At 37.0% G+C, this 19411-nt stretch overlaps 1 protein-coding gene across 1 annotated transcript; it reads right to left on the bottom strand.

Annotated features, from left to right (window-relative positions):
* Positions 1–1068: 1068 nt before the first annotated feature.
* Positions 1069–13414, bottom strand: LOC135595194 (E3 ubiquitin-protein ligase RSL1-like). Its single transcript, XM_065085801.1, has 3 exons — positions 12567–13414; positions 4992–5773; positions 1069–1462 (listed from the first exon to the last, which is right to left on the bottom strand). Exons 1-3 carry the CDS (start codon positions 13332–13334, stop codon positions 1255–1257), a joined length of 1758 nt encoding a protein of 585 aa, XP_064941873.1. The 5' UTR covers positions 13335–13414; the 3' UTR covers positions 1069–1254.
* Positions 13415–19411: the final 5997 nt, after the last annotated feature.

Below are 19411 nucleotides of genomic sequence, written 5' to 3'. Positions count from 1 at the left end.
ATCCTCTTGGGAGATAATCTGTGTCTTTGTATGATTCTCAAGGATAAAAGCTATTTTATCCTGTTTAGCTACCTCAAGATGGCAAATCTCCAATTGATGGAATGGTCCGTGTTTACATTACCAATCTGTTCTTCTAGAGCAAATAGTTCCTATAAAATACGAAATAGATAGCAGATACATTTAGGTTGAAGTAATTATATGAAAATAGAGTGGGATGAACAAAACCCACACTTTTACCTCATAACTCATGTTGTCTATGTTTAGTCTCAAGTCATGGCGCTCATCAAATGGATTCCTTCATCACAAATAGAGACTGCACTGTCAAGGCATGATGGACTATGCTCCTCTGATGCACAAAATTAAAGATTGAGCTTTTGAGTATTTATTTATTTATTTATTTATACCTTGATCGATTATTTACAAAATTTGTGCTCATAGCACTTGGTATTTATCTCCTCGAAGAATCCTTCGTTTCATTTAAATCTCAGCTGTATAATTCTCCTTATATATTATATGTATCAAGAACAATTTTGATCGTCAACCCAATATAACAAGTTGAATCGACCTAACCTAGTTTTTGTTAATCATGTTGCCTTTAAAGCTCAAATCGAATTTGCTAATTTGGAGTTCTTGGTGGAGATGTCGTGAAGTGACCAGACTTGTAAAGATTAGCATCTGAATAGGCTCCTATTTGTAGTGTAAAGACCCTAATCATATGCAATTAAATTGATATATCTACCATATCATACATATCATATTCATACTAAGCTGCAAGTAGATGGTAAAACGAGAAAGAGCTGACTCACAACTGTTCATAAAACAATGAAGAGAAACATAAGCCCAACTTACAACCTTCAAACCACAACCCTTCAAGTTTCGACAGAGTAGCAGTTTCCTAACGTACCCTGGCAGCTACATCAGGAAGCTAAATCATCAGAAAACTCCGGACGTGTAGGGAAACCGTGGCATCTTTTTGCTGCACAAACAATTTAAACCGTAAAAAGTATTTATGCCTGCGTAACGATGTGCTAATTGGTAATGCTGCTAGGGTGAGATGCACATGAGAGATCCAAAGCAAAGCATTAGGTATCAACATTAGAAGTCACGTCTATGCCAAGTTGTTCATTCCTATAAGCCTACGACATTAAAGAAACCCTTGAAAGTGCAAGAGTTTTTTAAGTGCAGATCCCAAGAACAGTGTAAATAAAAGAGATATTAAACCATAAGTGACAGAGCAATGCAAAAGTGTTAGCCCTAAAACAGGCGCCTGTAATTCCCATAATAGTCATCGTCGTAATCAGAATCATCGTAGTCCTCATCCTCCTCATAATCCTCGTCTCCATCTTCATCATCGTCCAATTCTGAATCCTCATCAGATTCATACTCGAACAATGGGCACTTACATGTTTGGGTTTTGTTCTTCCATTCAGCCCCACAGGTGTAACAAAATTCGTATCCACACCTGCATATTCATATATTATGAATTATCCTCATTGAACAAAGTGTTATGATGTTAGAATTAGATATATAATGTCAATGGGCATGCACTAGGGTGGATTAGAGTCCGAAGAAAACACTATTCAAAGAACATTGACAAAATCACATGGTTCAAAGAAAAAAATTGAAATGAGGAATTTTAAAATAAAACCATTGTTATAGTCTGATCCTCTCTTAACCAAAATGTTGGTCGTACCATTATTATCTCAAACTCGGACCTCCATCAACCTAGGAGTCCAGAGAGTCATTATCAACAAACAATGTCTTTTCCTTTTATAGCTCAAAAACATTTCAGTTAGCAGTCCATCAGGCCACGAGTCATTTTCAGTATTCTCTTTTCGGTAGATGCAGCCAACTTGAGTTAGCTACCACTATTTCAGAGGTGGATTGAAAATCTCTTGGAAGGCTTAACCAAATAGAAGAATCAAGAAATAAAAGGCAGCATTGACCATTGAATTAGATGGATCATAAAGATACATCTTTCAAGAAGAGCATGTGCTGGAGCAGACATTATTGGCACTACTCTATTTCTGTAGATTGATAAGATAATAGAAATAATTTTCAATTCACTAAAACATGAGCTTACAAAAGAACAAACAGTAATGTTGCCAAAATATTCATAGGTTAATTGTAAGTAAATTTAGATAGCCCATCAAACACCTAATGTTTGCAATTTTCTTATGCAAAACACAACAGTGGAATGGAAAGGCATCTCATGTTATGCCCATATGACCAATTGCCATGATGAATGACACATGTTGGCATGAGTCAAGATGCACTGTGCAAAAGATGAGCAAAACATGCATCCCAATCTATGACACAGGTGCCAAATATGGTTAGACCACTTTTTGGCCAGTCTTGACCTACACAGGAGCACACCAAACGATATGAATCAAGGCATTATCATGCCAAGGAGGTATCAACAAACCCCTGAACCATTACATGATAATTTGTGCATTAAACCATATCATTATGTCAAGAAACTATTCCAATTCTAGAGTTATAATTTGCACCAGGCTCTGAGAACCTCAGGATCATAATGTAATGCGTCTTTTCTTCAACCTAAGCAGACACCAAAGAGGATGCCATTTCTTTTCTCTAGAAAAGGAGATGAATGATTATGTATTTAATCGATGAAAAAACAAGACAAACTAAAAAATAATGAGTCTAAGTTCTGTGGAGGATAAAACAGAATGAAACTGTAAAAGAGAAATGCTTATTCACTGACTCTATATACTCAGTATAGGACAAAAGCACATAGCGCACTATAAACCCAAATAACACAACTACTATTATTACCAAGATCTCAAAATATGGGTAAGATTGGTATGTAGTACCGATCAGTATTTGCCCTTCAGATCAAGGATCAAAATTGGACCATATATATCAATGCCAATCAGTATTTTTTATCTATGATTTGGTGAGGGTGATATAAGTCGGTATAGCAGTCTGATATACCTCTTTTGTATGAGTTTGACAAGGTGTTGAAACCAATATTAGATTGAGGTTTTAAACCTTAACTATCATTATCCCAAAATAAATTCATCTAAGACTATTTTAATTTTGTTTTTATTTGCACTCAAAGATGAAAAGGGAAGAGAAAACAAAGTGAGCCTTAAAATGCAGAGAAAGAGATACCATCATTCTCTTTTATGTAACTTGCAGCAGAACAACAAAGCTAATACCAGAAAGGTCCAAAGTCCTTACAAGTAAAAAAAAACTGGTACTGATTCTTGATGTAAGGTTCCATTGCACTACTAATTAACCAACCAGTATAGAATAATTTGATAAAAGCAGAACATACAAGATGATACAATCATCCATCAAATATGCAGTCAGATATAGAGCATAAACCACAGAAGGTGACTTCTGTCAGATTAGCATGTGCTATATTCAGGGATGAATCATCAAGAACAAGGCTACTTGAGCTACTCAAGGTTACCTGAGAATGAAATTTATTCTATTGGATCAGAAACTCGTGTTCTTTCCATTTGCTTTTCTGCTGTTTGGTTGGTAAAAAACAGTTAGATTGCTGTTTCAAATATATGAGACCTGCTATGTCAATGACCTACATATAAGTTAGTTCAACAGCTTTTAAATGAAGTCATTAGTAATCTAGTATAATTTAGTTCATCATGAATTAACTATCTCATGGACAAGATTTCCAAATAAAACTACAGACACCATTTGTCTTTCTGAAGATCTGTCATTAGATTTAAGAGATATTTCGACATTGGTCGTTTTACATAAAATAACTGAATACTTTTTCTTATAATCCCAACTCTTCTTTGAGTCTAAATCATATTATATTTCATACTTATTTGATTAAACCATCTAGGAAATTAGAACCTTGCATTGATGAAATTAGAACAAATCCTTCTGCATCAAGCTTCCAAGTCAGAAAATTTCCACCATGGTTATGCCATTTCAATGACCATGAGTCTTGGTCCAATAATAAGGATATATTTTGGACTAGAATTATCAAGGTGGTTAAAGAGGTAAGGTTGTGTATATTGACACTCAAACCTTGCATTGGCGGAGAACTCGTACTCCTTTTTTTGGTTGTCATTTCAATATTATTTATTTTCCATCAGCTCCAACAGGTACTTCTGCCACTCTGAACAGACAATCACTTAAGCTTCGTTTTTGTTTCAGCAAACACCACAATGACATAGAAGTATACAGTGATGAGACACTCTATCATGCCTCCACATGTTCAGCTAGATGGACAATGCACCATAGCTGGTGTAATTGAATGAACCGTTAAGAATGAATTAATCTCTGGGCAACCTGAACTGTAGATCTTATACTTCTAACCGTAGACTTCTTATTAAACTGTACAAAAGGGCATACTCAGTGCACTAGGCTCCTGTCAATGCAGAGTCTAGAGAGTGTCAATATACATAGTCTTCTTTCTATATTATCTAAATATAGAGAGACTGGTTCTGTGACATGAACTTGGTGTACCAGATAGACCTTACCATTATACCAAGGTCAGCCCTTCACATTGAGCTGTTAGAACATAAAAATCACAAACACCAAAGCTGACACATTCATGTCAAGAAGTTTTTTTTTCTTTTGAGTCCAGTGGCAACTGTTGGATATGAATCATGAAATATTCACCCTGAAATAACTCACCAACTTAGAATTACAATTGCACTAGTTGTGTAACAGTAATCCTCTCTTCATTAGTTACCATCTCATTCTATATTTAGGTTTTCTCTTAAGTCCTATGGTTGGTAGGACACATTAAGAATTTGATTGATCTATTTGACAAATAGCAGCTTGTGTGCAAAAATTTTCATGTTACTAATTCCAAGTAACCATTTTATTAATATAATGAACAACAAAAATAAACCAGACAACAAAATGAAAAATATACAAATAAAATAAGAAATCAAAGTCCATGAGAAATCAGCATATCGAAAACAACATAGGTCCAATAGTAAACAGCCTAGAAATTATGTGTAAAGAGACACGGAACAAAATATTACCTGCATGTCATGTGAAAACAACCTTCTGTCAGTTCAATCATGTGGTTGCACTTAACACACTGGCGCCATAACTTTTGCTTTGCAAGGGATTGTAACTTTGTCTCTTCTGGATGGAGATGTGGATTTAACCTCTTGAAGTCAGAGCATGATAGTCTCTCATGCCAAGGAACCTTACACCTAATGCAAAAAGAACCATTGCATTTGCTACATTTCCTTAATCCAGATGCATCAACATTCACTTTCTTAAAAGAAGACTCCAACTGAGGGCAAATTGCTTCACTTCTTGACATCAGAGCTGAGCACCTAGGGTATGGGCAGTAAACTCTTTCAGTTGCAGGTATTGATGCCTCCTTTAGACGCTGACCCATAATTTCTAGTAATCTAGGTGGTAAAAATTTCCTAGCACCTTCTGTATCAAGCTTCACTTCGCAGCCATCTTGTGGACAACCAGGTAGTATTCCATGATGCAGTTTAACTTCGACATGCTGTTTCATACAGGAGAAACAAAACCTGTGCAAACAACCATCCACAGCAAACATTTCAGAAGAATCGTTAACTTCCAAACAGATATTGCATGTCTCCCTCAGAGCTTTGAGGCCAACTAGGTCCACATTCTTGGACAACTGAGAGTCTAAGACATCCCTTGCTAATCTGAATGCAAATCTGACACGGCAACGTGGCAGCAAAAATATTTGGCATTTTTCAAATTTTCTCTGGAGAATGTGGACTTGATTGATCATGTTGGCAAGTTTAATCTTTTTAATGCCCCATATACCTTTAACCTGTAAATGAGACCAGACATTACATGAAATGAAGGAAAGGGGATATGATATGATCCTTTTGTTAGGAAAACAATCAAACAGTTACCCTATTAATAATTTGTGAACATCCAAATGGGTTGAAATGAGCATATGGAAAAATGACACATATATGAAACAATGCAGATTGACAAGGATAAAAGCAACTCACTAGAATGAACATAAATTAAGAGTTCGTAACTGGAAAACTTCACTTGCAAAATTTAATGCAATTTGAAGATTTCGATGCCTCTAAGTGGAAAAAACATGAAAGATCTGATATTATTTATACAGTGGTATGAAAACTGGGCTAGGATTACAAAATGTAATAGTTGGAGGACCTGAACTACAGCATAGTGTACTGGGTTTATATCAACTTGGTATGGTTGAAAACACACACCATCAACCTACACAATCATTCATCAGGATGGTGTTTAGTTCATGTTGTTGAATGTTGATTAAAGAAAATCTCAAGCCAGCATCAATTGGGGTTAGATAGGCTTGATCTTGAACTCGCAGTGAAAATCAACCCACACCCAATGCGAACTTAATCTATCCCATCCCAGCGATTTCAATAGGCGCTCGGGCGCTCGCCTAGTCGCTCGGGTGAGGCAAGGCGAGGTGAGGCCTGAGCGCCTTGCTTCATGTCCAAGAAGCGCACTTCAAAGAGACGTCGCTTGGGCGCTCGCCCGAAGCGCCCGGCGCTTGGGCTCGGGCGAGCGCCTGGATTAAACCAAGCGACCCTGGTGCTTTAGTTCGTTCAATCGAACCAACTAAAGCACCGATATTAGCCTCCCAGCATCCCTCTCGCAACTTCCCCAACCCTAACCCTGCTCGCGATTCTGCTACCAACATTTCCTCTCCGCTGTTGCTGCCTCTCTCCACTGTCGTTGCCTCTCTCCGCTGTCGCTGCTCTTCGCTGCCATTGCCATTGTTGTTGCTCACCGCTACCACTATCACTGCTCGTCGTTGCCATTGTCGCTGCTCGCCGCTACTATTGCTGCTCGCCACTCTCGCTCTCACTGCCGTTGCTTGCTACTACTGCTGCCGCTGCTCTCAGTCAATAGCATCGGTCTTACTCTTACGTTGCGCCCTTGCTACCGCTGTCGCTGCCACTATCGCTGCTCGCCCGTGCTTGCCATTGTCGCTGCTCCCGCTGCTCGCTGCTGCTATCTTACTCTTATTCACTCATCTCACATCGACTCGATAGTCTACTGTTAATAATATATTAATAGTATACTGTAAACTGTATACTAGTAAGTAGTAACAGTATTTTTATTTATTAAATTAATAATATATTATTTTGATTTATTACTCAAATTTCTATTTATTTGAAATTATTGTTATTGTTTTGAATTTTGAGACTTTTTGTTAATATGATCAAGGTATGCAATTTCGAATAATACCGCCTAGTATGGGCGGTACGTACCAGTTCATCAACTAATCGGTACACCGACCGCCCGTTAGTGGACGGAACAAAAAAAAAAAAAAAAAAAAAAAAAAAAAAATATATATATATATATATATATATATATATATATATACACACACACACACGGGGTGATGTCGCCCCGCGTGGGAGAAGGAAAAGACATCGCCTTTTATAAAAAAATATATATAAATATTTATAATCTTTTTTATATATAATATATATTTATTAATTTATATATATATAAATATAAACGAGACGACGTCGTCAAATTATATATATATATATATATATATACCGAGTGGTATACCGAACGGTATATCGCTCGGTATACAATATCATACCGTACCGAGCGAACATTGAAACTTCGGTACGGTACGATATTACGTACCTTGAATTTAATTATATCATATTTTCTTAATTTAATATCATATTTTATTTAAATAATTATATTTATTAATTATATTATATATTTTTATATTTTAGTATCTTGCTTCGCTCGGACGAGCGCCTCGGGCGTTTTTGGACCTTGGCGCCTAATGATTTTTAAATCACTGTCCAATCCAAACCTAAACACTGCCTGTATCTACAAAATAAGTCATATTACATTTTTAAAAAATATTATTTGATAGAATCTTTATATTTAAAACTGAACCTCATGTATTTTACTTGTATACAACTTAAGTAACCCAATCCAACACAGAACAACCTTAACCCAACCAGAATTTGGATTAGATTAGTGTTGGGAAAGCCTTACGCTGAGATCAGTTTGGGGTTGATTTCTAATATGGCTCAACCTACCCATGTTGTAGCATGAACTCAGACATCAAATATACATATAAGTTATTCTTATAGAACTAACACCTTTCACGGTTCAAAAGTTCAAATGAATAAAATTGTCATAAGCAAGTCAAAACTATAATCTTGAGCAAAAGTTTCTAGATTATGTTTACTTTCACAAGAAGACAATAATCCTGATTTTCACAGGAATAGAATCCTTTCTTGCCTGTAAATAAGAATGACCCTAGTAATAGTATGCTCCAAAAGCTCAGTGTAACATCAAAATGCCCATTGGACACATCAGATTCAACTAGAATGCTCAAGTGAAGTTGTGTTGCTGGATGAACTCCCCCGGTGGTTTCATTTTCAAAATTTTGAGTATGCAAAAATAGATTTCATATGAAGTTCAAGCTTTTAATAAATTTCAACCAAGTTGCACCAAATCAAAGTCCTTTGTTACCTTATATCATGAATGAATGCTCTGATATCAGAAATTTTAGCAGAAATCAGGGGAAGAAAAACATAATCTACTCTAAACTGGTTTGGCATACATGTCGATAGATGAGGTGAAGATGATGTGCTTCATTTGTCATAGTGGAAGATAAGAGTAAACCAAGATCATAAACATTGTGAGTTCTTGATAATGTTCAAGAGGATATATATTCTACAGATCATCTGTTAGTCCAAGTTCTGCAGCTTGAACTTCTCTAGTACATAAATGTTTAGATTGATAGAATATTCTACTAAACTGGACAGCTGGTCCATGTATTTTATCAGAAAAAAAATCCTTGATTATTTCGAGGGAACTTCATAGACGTATCCATATTTCTTTCTAATGCCAAATAATTATCAAATTTTGATATTGATCATGAAACTCATTTTAAAATCGAACATCAAACTAATTGGTCCAAGAACAATGAACAAGTTGACAGAGATGAATCTATACTGCAGGTCATTTGTTTCCCCTCCATGTACAATGAACTGACAGGTTAGCTACAAACAATAGTGCAAATTCTGAAAATGCTCTCTGACATTAAAAGAACATAGCTTGATAGAGAAAGTAATCATGGTACTCATTAATAATGAAAAGATATACACAAGCAATATCATTGGAAACATAGTGCCTTTTTGGGATCCAATGCAGCCTGAGCAGCATACCATATATATAAGTAGAGGCAGAAAACAAGATGAAACCATAAATGTGTCCTGGGTAGCTGCCATTGGCCAGCACCTATATTGTATACATTTAGTTACCTCTCTTTAACTCCATCTGATTGTGGAAGGCCAGACATATGGATTTCATGCTTAGATCGCAGATAGACTCTTATTATACTCACTGCATCACAATTACCATCCAGCATATATTTCCTCTTCCTTCACCAACTCCTCTTATTCCTTCCATACATGCTAGTATACCATGTACTGATACACCAATACCGGCTGTACTTACCAGTTAGATATGGGACTGGTACAGGGTCTGGGACGAGATTGCATTCCTTGCAAATGATTATACAAATGAATACAAAATGTAAACATGAAAGAAAATAATTCAATAAACCATAATAAGATCTTTGTGAATATACAGACAACCAATTCTGAGGAATTATAGGAACCAACTTATTATAAGTATAGTAACTAGTATATCACCTTCTTATCTTGATATATAATCTTTGCAGCAATGCCAGAAAAGGGTCATAGTTTTTATATCATTTTATATTCATATTCCTTTGACATACCATGACTTTTGAACATTTTGTATGATGTAATATCTTTGAGAACTCATAGTAAGCATACAACTATCTATCCACCTATAATTCTTTACTGTTCAAGCCAAGAGAAGAATAAGAAGAACAATTGCCCCAACATAGTAACAAATCAGCTGGACAAAATCTGCAAGCATAACATGAGCATGCAATATATATTGAGTCCCTCCAAAATGAGCAGAAGGAAACCTGATATATAAAAGAAGGGTTTCAGCATCTGAGAGAGCAAATACAATACCAGCCAATTATGTGGTCAAAAAACTCCCAGAATACGATATTAAAGTAAGAAAAGAAAGTAGATATCTTTTAGTCATTAATCTCCACTACAAGATCGAAGTCCATATCTACCATCTCAAACTGATAACACTGATCAAATCCAAATTCCAACATTTTTCATTTGTTGCGGATTTGTTTTCTCAAGGACAATGGAACGATGAAAGTCTTGATCTTCTTTTTTGACCTGTCCTAGGAAAAAAAATTATGCTCATTGGCATACCTCTTGAACCTGATGAGAATAAATGGATACCGAGACATCACCTAAAGGGATAATTACTGCTAAATCAACTTATTCCTTTCTTAATTCCAATGAATATGAGGCAAATGTGCATAGGGATTGGTGCCACATACTTTGGCACACTCCTAGAGTTAAAAGGTATTTTGATAGAAGTTGCTGCTTGGTCGACTCCCTAGTGCTGAAAGACCACATCATCTGGGCATTAGCAATCGACTATGTCCTCTTTGTGGGCTTCATGCTGAACGCTGTAAACAACTTTACTTGTATGTTCTCTAACGAGATCAGAAAAATGTTTGAACAAAATTGTTCCGTTCACTTTTGCTTTTTTAACTATTGGAAGGATGGTAAGTGGTTGGCTGAAGGAAATGATGATCACAAGAAACATGGTATGATTCTTAGGAGTCTCATTGCCAATGCACTTTGGTGGATTTCAAAGACCCATAATAATGCTATTTTTAGTAGTATTAATGCCAATCATAAAGGTGTATTCTATAAAATTATTGCTTCTATGGATCCAGTGATGAATGATTGTGTATTTGATGGAGATAAAGTGGTATGATCATTGAGAATTAGGTGGGAACGACTTAGCTTGGATTGGATTAAATTAAATTGTGGTGATTCTTGGAACTTAAAGAAGGAAGAGGGGATCGGTTTTGTCTTAAGAAATGATACAGTTAACACTTTGATTGTTGAGTGCAGGTAATGAAGAGGGCAAATGTGTACTCTAGTATGAGGTGAAGGCTATTTTTGAGGAACTAAAGGCTGCAAAAGCAAGTGGTGTGCAAAAAATCCATATTGAATATGATTCATTGGCTGTTTTTCGGTTCTTGCAAGAGGAATCCAAACCACTGTGGATGGTCCATAATGTAATTAGAAATAACCACATTTTGTTGGGGAAATTTTTGAATTATAAATGGATGCAGGAGCAATTTTGTTTATATGTTATTTGAATAAATTTTACTATTTTAGAGATATTTTAAATATGTCATAAGTGTTGGTGAACAAATGTGCCGTGGCTGGTGAGTCAGCACGGCTCAGTCCACGGGTCGATGTTGGGAGTCTTCTGCTGCCTGAGTTGGACGCCGAGGTAGGCCGGGCCCTCGGGACGGCTCAGTTCCCGACGTCGGCCCGCTGACCTAACCGTGTTGACTCATCAGCCACGGTACTTTTATTCACTAACATTATTGATTGAAGATTATAGATCTTGATTGAGGATCTTAAAGATTCATCTCTATAAAGATTATAAAAGTCTATCAATCAATACTATCATAAAAAAGATTAACCTTCAAATCAAATTAAAAATATTATCTTCTTCAAAGGAAAAAACATATTGTATATTTGATTAGATACAATTGTAATTTTTTATTTTTTTTATTCTTGTTTGTAGTTGGCCTATAAAAAGGATTAGAACATCGTAGTGAAGATCAATTAGAAGATGAATCAATGAATGAATTATTTTTCCACCTTGTGTGTAAGTGGTAGTATAAGACCACATTTGTTTTTTCCGATGGAAAATTCCATTGTCCACATGCAACACATGGGGAGATTGGAGTCTCCTCTTTGAGCCAAAACAAGTCTCGTAGTTATTTAAGTTATTATCCTTTATTATCTCTCTTTCTATCTTAAAAAAAATCCATTGATACTTGTCCTACTTCATAGGTTTTATCATATTTATCGAAAAAGCAATAAGGTTGCAAACTGTTGCTACTCGTCCTGCTTCATAGGCTTTCTCATATTTATCAAAAAAGCAATAAGGTTGCAAATTGTTGCTACTCATCCCACGTCATAGGCTTTCTCATATTTACCGAAAAAGCAATAAGGTTGCAAATTGTTGCTACTAGTCCCACCGTCATAGGCTTTCTCATATTTACCTAAAATGCAATAAGGTTGCATACTACTAGCTCAGTATTTTCGACGACCAAAATGCTCTCAAAAGTGGAATGACCCTCCGATTTGTTCTTGTTACCTAACCTTGATGTAAGGGAAGATTTCTACACCCGTCTTCAAAAATTTTTAAAAAATATATCTGCAATTAGTATCGAACAAACTAAACTACCACGCAAATAAATAGGGTTTTCAAATTCCTAATCGAAAGCCATCAGTTATGATCTCAAGGTTAACTGGCACTTCTGGAAACCCTACTTCCACCACTAAGTTAATACAAAAAATTTTAACAATCTGAAGAGCAAGCTGAACTAGAACAACAACAATGAATTAGGGATCTTCTTAATTCTTATAGGCAAGATGAAATTGCTAGGCGGAGCATAGAATCCAACGAAGCAACAAACTCACATGATTGTAGAGCGTCCTGTAGTCGCAGAACACGCGAAGCCTCTTGATGCCCAACGAGATGACCGCGTTCAGGCCCTCGACCAGCGCTTTCGCCTCCAAAACCTCGCGACAAGTCCCAGCGGCCGAGACCGGCACCGGTTTCTGGATCTTCAGCACCGGATTGTCTTTGTGATCGCAAACGGCAACCCCAATCGCGGCGAGGTGGACCCAGGCGTCCTTCACGAGGACCCGGCTGGCCATGCCCTTGAAATAGAGGCGGAAGGTGGGCTCGTCCACGATGCGGGCCGCCTCAATCGGTCGCTCGAACTCGTCGCCATACTCCTCCCACTCGTCCTCGGGCATCTCGAGGATCTCGCGGGCGAAGCGCTCGTCGTGGGCGCAGCGGCGGAGATCGTCGGCGATGCGGCGGAGCTCTTCCTGGCACCGGTCGCTGTCCTTTCTCTCTAGGTGGAAGCGCTCTAGCTCGAGGGCCTGCAGGCGCATGACTTGGGCGAGGCCTTCGTTGTCGTCGTCGTCGTCTACTTTACCACCGGCAGATGCAGCGATGATCGGTGGCAAGGCGGAGGAGGAGGTGGCGGCGGCGGCGGTGGAGGAGGAGGGGCGGGAGGAAGAGGGGCGATGGGAGGGATGGAGGGCGAGGGAGGCGGTCATGGCCTCCTCCATCTGTAGGCGAAAGGCGAATTCGAGGTCGGACTCCGCGGCGGCGGCGGCCATGAGTTTCCGGTGTTGGCTGGAGACGAGGATGTCGAGGTCGTCCGCCTCGCTCATGTCACTATGTCATGTTCCTTCACGACTCGTGCGAGCGAAGAAGAGAACTAGACGTGCGTGCGAGGGGTCTTCCGCCCTCTATGCTCTCTATTCTTGCTTCTGTTTCGGCTTTGTACGGGCTTTAATCTCGACCGACCGTATTGAACGAGTGGAAAGTATTGACTCGTCTTTAAGTATTTATTTGTAGTTGACTTAACACCTGATCCGAGTATTATATTAGACACTAAATCTTTATAGATTATATGCCTTTAATAAAATTAATATTATGATATTATCTATTTAGAGGATCAAATCGCACGAGGATTATTGTTTGATACCTGAAATAAATTCACTAAAATGGGACTAATTATGACTCATCTTTATCTCATTTTAACTTCTACGTTACATTGAATATTTTCAATAGATCATTCAATACGATGCAGTAGAACTTTTAGTGATTAAGGTGTTATGTACCCCAATATAAGGAAAGAGTTTATGTCTTGATGTTTATGACTCATATCATAAAAGTTTGCCAATTTAAAGCGTTAATAAAATTACACCGAGTTTAACCTTGTAATCTTATTGTATAGATTATATAATGATGTAGGATAAGTAGCAACGAAATTTTTTTATAATAGAGAAATAAAAAGAGAGAAAAAAGATAATAATTGAATGAAAAAAATAAATAGATAATTATCATACTAACTTTAGGAAAAATAATTATGAGCTCATCTACAAGGTGAAAAAAAAATATATTTTTATTTACTTTTTATTGATCTTAATTATAATATTGATAATATTCTTGATTGATAGACTTTGATAATCTTCAATTAAGACATAATTTATTTTTTTTGTCTTTGCTTACTTTTTCTCCTTATTGAGTATATATTATCATACGACAATTTATTATAAAATTTAAAATATCTCTAAGTTAATTAAATTTATTTAAATGAAAAGATAAACCAAATTGCTCCTGCATTATATACTTCCCCTACATAGAAAATCTCCTCGAGTTTATATAATCGAAATATAGATCAACCTTGATAATATAACATCTTGACTAAATCAAAAGCTCTGATACTAAAATCTAAGGTAAGATAAATAGTAATAATTTATGTTTTCATAATAGAGAAATAAAAAGATAGAAGAAAAAGATAATAACTAAATGATAACAACAAAAATAAAAGATAGTTGTAGTATGAAAATAATTATGGCCTCACAACACTCATACACAAGTGAAAAAAAAACTTAATTCATTGATTCATATTTTGATTAATCTCAATTATAATATTTTTACACCTTTTTATAAGCCCAAGTAAAAAAAATTTATAAATATATTTTTTATTTTTAATTATATATTTATTATAGACTTCTCTAATTGATTGTTTTGTCGACTATCATATGTCCTTCCTCACAATCAAGATTCGGGTACCTGCATTCTAGAAGTCATTCAGTTCCTTGAAAATTTTCTCTATGAATGTTGGTTTTTTTATTTTTCACTTTAGAGACTAAGATGATCTTTCTAGGATGCTTGAATCTGACTTGTGGTATATTTAGAACAAGTTCCTCATTCTTCGATCCTGAAAATATGATTTTCAACTAAAGACAATTTTTTTACTATTCTAATTTGAGTAAAATATTCAACATTTTTTTTATGTGAACTTCTAAATTTGTCAGCATTATTGCTAGCGACATTAGAAAGCTATTTTTTCTATAGACCAGCTCACTAATTCTAAGGAGAGTATTGGATTTGTACTAGTGTGCGTAGATGTTTCTACTACTTCAAATCTTTCTTATGTCCTATACTTTTCCCTTAATGATGCCAAAAGACTATATTGTTAGGCTACAGCATGAATGAAAACCCGTAGTAAACACACAACTAAATGGGTCCCGAAGCAGCCAATAGCTCCTACTTTCTATCTCACCGATGTCGATGGAGATCCCCTCCACTATTTTTGTTTCCGTGGCTTTTCTAGGCTAATTACTTCTGTGCCAATTGTGTCATAGGCAATTCCTATTTTAGTTGCATGTGATATTGGTCCTACTAAGTTAGTGAATCTTGTGCCACTTAAGTCTATACAGATTGTCTCTATTATCTCTGCATTAGTTATCTATGGTATTGGGCTTCCCTTTGGACATGTAGATTTGTCTCCAGTATCTACGTCGCCGTGACAATCTCGATAGCTTTGATGCCCTCATGAGTACTGATATAATTGATTTCGAGGAGGTGAAAGAAGATAGATATTTTATATTTGTCAACCTTTAATTTTATATTGCTTGAGTATCACGTACTTTGAACTATAACTAACATACCACGTACTTTAAACTATATGCTAGCATAAATAATATGTATACTTCGTAATATGATTTATAATGTTTATATTTTAAAAATATGGTAAATCATATGCTCATGTTTTTAACTTTTAAGAGTGAAATACATGCTTTCCAAAAATATCATTCTTAGTATTTTACGAAATATTGATTGAGCATGCATAAGTATTAATGTTTACGTTAAACATAATGTAACAAGTTTAAGTATGCTAGCGAACTTGAATATTAGGTTATGATAATAGGCATACATATAGTGACTAGAAGTGGTGGTTGAATTTGTTGGGAAACCTTTAAGAAGCATCACATGCATAGAGAAAATAAAATTAAAAAATCAGTTTCCCAAAATAGGTTTATCGAATCGTCGTGTGAAGATCGGGAATGAAAAACTTATAAAAATTGAAAACTATATAAGATATGTGAGACACTCTTACCTAGGGGAGATCGTATATCTCATAAACTGTAGATCCTAGTCTATGGATGATGGAGCTCTCGTAAACTTCTCTCTAGCGGTGATTCACATGATGGATGAAGTGGCAATGCACCTCCTCTCATGACATGTACTTTCTTTGCCTTTGCGCACCACCACGTAGTAGCAAAACAAGAAGGGGTTAACCCTTCTTACTATCCTCATGCACAAGTAGGGGCTGGTGGCAAGGGAAGAAAGAGGAGGAGAAGAAAGGAGGTGAGCCGCCAAAGGAGTCTAGCCCATGATCATTTGGTCACTTTCTTATTTATAGAGAGCCCTTCTTTCTTTAACCATAATGGATCCTACCCTATTGGGTATTGCATCTTTCTCCAATTACCATGACATATTAGAAATAGGATCTCTTTCCAATTATCCACTTTTAGCCTTTATTGGGTTTTGTTGAATATCAGATTTTGATGATGAAATCAATTGATGAAGTTATTGTTGAATCTCGAATTTTGATGATGAAACCAATTGATAGTGTTTATTTGATTTACGTTTTGAGTGACACAGGAAGCTTCAATCAAGGAGAGATAATTGAAGCAGGAAGAATCATGTTGGGCCGAAGTGGAACATGTCAGAAGATTGGACGTCGAGCCAAAGGATCGGTCGACGTGTCAGTAGAAGACTTCGGGCCAAGAATTCGGGTATCGGGCCAAGAAGAACGAAACTTACGTCAAGAAAATCGGAGTTGCAGATGTCAACTAGCCGATTGGGCAATAGGCCACAAGAGAGAATGATGCACCAAAGAATTGGACTAAGTGTCGAACCAATGACATGACCGGACAACATTTGATGAGCTTTGTAATAATTGTCTAGATTGAAGTAGGTTTTAGGTCTAATTAAGTCGGTATTAATGTGAAACAATGCCAACTCAATTAGGAGCCAATTGGGCCTAAATTAGGAGTGATTTAGGCTTATTGGGAGGCTCATTCAATGACCCAAATGTTGGGCCACACGGTGGCACTACTAGAATTGGAGGTAGAACCGCTTGTGAGTTCAAAAGTATCGGGCCAAGAAGAGTAGAAATTGTTGAATCTCGGATTTTGATAATGAAATCAATTGATGGGTTAATTGATCTAATCCATATTATTGAGTTAAGTGTGCAAGATTAACTATGATAGCCTAAAAACATAAAGCAAGGATACCGGAGTCAAGTTCGATAGGTGTTTGAGAGTCCGAAGATTCGTCGAAGATGCTGCCGGAACCAACCGAGAAGAAATCGAGGACTTATCAAGTTTTCGGAAGTCCACCGAAGAGATCGTCGGAGGTTCACGGAGATCACTGAGAAGGCTCGGCTACTCGTTGAACTCGCCACAAGATTGGGAGCCTGTTGGGAGTCCGCCGGAAGAAATCCAAGGGTGTATCGGAAGTCTGCCGGAAGATCGCCAAAAAACTCATCGGAAGGAGACTTGACATTTGCCAGTTAAAAACTTGCTTAGGACTATGCTTTCAGTTGCATAGTTTATATGTAATTAGGGTTAGGATTAAGGGATAATCCTATATCCTGGTTATGGGCCAATTGGGCTCGAATATGACTTGGTTTGGGCTAGATTTAAAGCCCAACCAATGGCCGGTAAGGTTGGGCGGTGGAACCGTCGGACTAGGCAGTGGCACCACCTAGAACCCAAGGATCAGGTGGCACCGCCCAGCACCCGAGTGTTCGGGCGGTGGCACCACCCAGAGCCCGAGAGTTCCGGCGGTGCCACCACTAGAACACTATCAATGTGAAAATTGACAGGTGGTAGCACCGCCACCGACAGGCGGTGGCACCACCAATACACGATCAATGTGACATTGACAAGCGATGGCACCGCCACCGATAGGCGGTGGCACCGCCAACTTCGGGAATCCAAGAGAATTCAAATTTGGAGCTCAAATTTGAATCCTCTTGGGGCTTATAAATACCCCTCAATTCTCAATTGAGATTATAACTTTTGAGAAGCAATAGATTGATTACAAAAAAAGCCTTAGTAAAGTCTTTAGCAAGTCTTGTTTTCAATTGCTTGAGTGTTCACCTCCTTCTTTCTCGTTGAAAATTTGTAAGAGTGTGAACCACCGTAAAAGGTTGTAAGAGGGGTATTTGTCCTTCCCCTTCAAAGTGATTTGCTAGTGGAAGTTGGGAGCCTCTTCGAAGAAGGCTTCGCAAGTAGATGTAGGTCATTTTGACCGAACCATTTTAAATTGGTGAGTTCCTTGAATGTGTGAGTTTTTTACTTTCCTGAAATTGTTATTTACACTACTGCTAGCTTTCGGTTTTCATCTACTTAAGTTACTATCGAAATGAAATCTCCTCGTATTTACGAATTCATTATTAAACTTACAAGTTTTAATCCGCTGCACTAATTCACCCCCCCTCTTAGTGTCACTCCGATCCTAACAATTGGTATCAGAGCTAGGCTCACTCTCATATTTGGTTTAATACCTAAGAGAGATGGCTTACTCCGGCATGCATGAGGGTCATTCTATTACACGTCCACCTATGTTTAATGGGTCGGATTAGACGTATTGGAAGACTCGTATGAGAATCTTCCTCATTTCCATGAATTTCGAGCTTTGGACTATTGTCGAAAATGGATTTAAAAAATATTCTCTTCCGATGAGCGAATGAGATGAATCGGAGAAGAAAGTGTTTACTTTAAACGCAAAGGCTATGAATGCCTTGTTTTGTGCATTAGACAAAAACGAATTTAATCGCATTTCAATTTGTGATTCGACTTTTGATATTTGGAGAACTCTTGAGGTCACTCATGAAGGCACTAGCCGAATGAAAGAGTCCAAAATCAACATTCTTGTGCACTCTTGCGAACTTTTCCGAATGAAACTAAGTGAGTCCATCGGAGACATGTACACCCATTTCACGGATGTCATCAATAGACTCAAAGCTTTTAGTAAAGATTTTTCTAACTTTGAACTAGTAACTAAAATCTTAAGATCCCTTCCAAAAAGTTGGGATCCAAAAGTTACAGCCATTCAAGAGGCTAAGGACCTTAAAACATTTCCTCTTGAAGAACTTATTGGGTCTCTAATAACCTACGAAATGACATGTCATGCTTATGAAGAGCTCGAGAACCCCCTTCTAAAGAACAGGAAGGATATGACGCTTACATCATAAGAAGACCACTCAAAAGGAACATCAAGTGATGAGGACAGTGACGATGACATTGCACTTTTAACTAAAAAATTTTAAAAATTTATAAGAAAGAATAAATTTAAAAATAACACCAAAAATAAACTTGAACATAAAAAGGACCAAGTAATATGCTATGAATGCAAGAAGTCGGGGCACTTAAAAAATGAA

The sequence above is a fragment of the Musa acuminata genome, chromosome BXJ1-10, assembly GCF_036884655.1.
Source record: "Musa acuminata AAA Group cultivar baxijiao chromosome BXJ1-10, Cavendish_Baxijiao_AAA, whole genome shotgun sequence".
NCBI lineage: Eukaryota > Viridiplantae > Streptophyta > Magnoliopsida > Zingiberales > Musaceae > Musa > Musa acuminata.
Note: the sequence above shows the minus strand (reverse complement) of the source record. Positions and strands in the feature narration are given on the sequence as shown.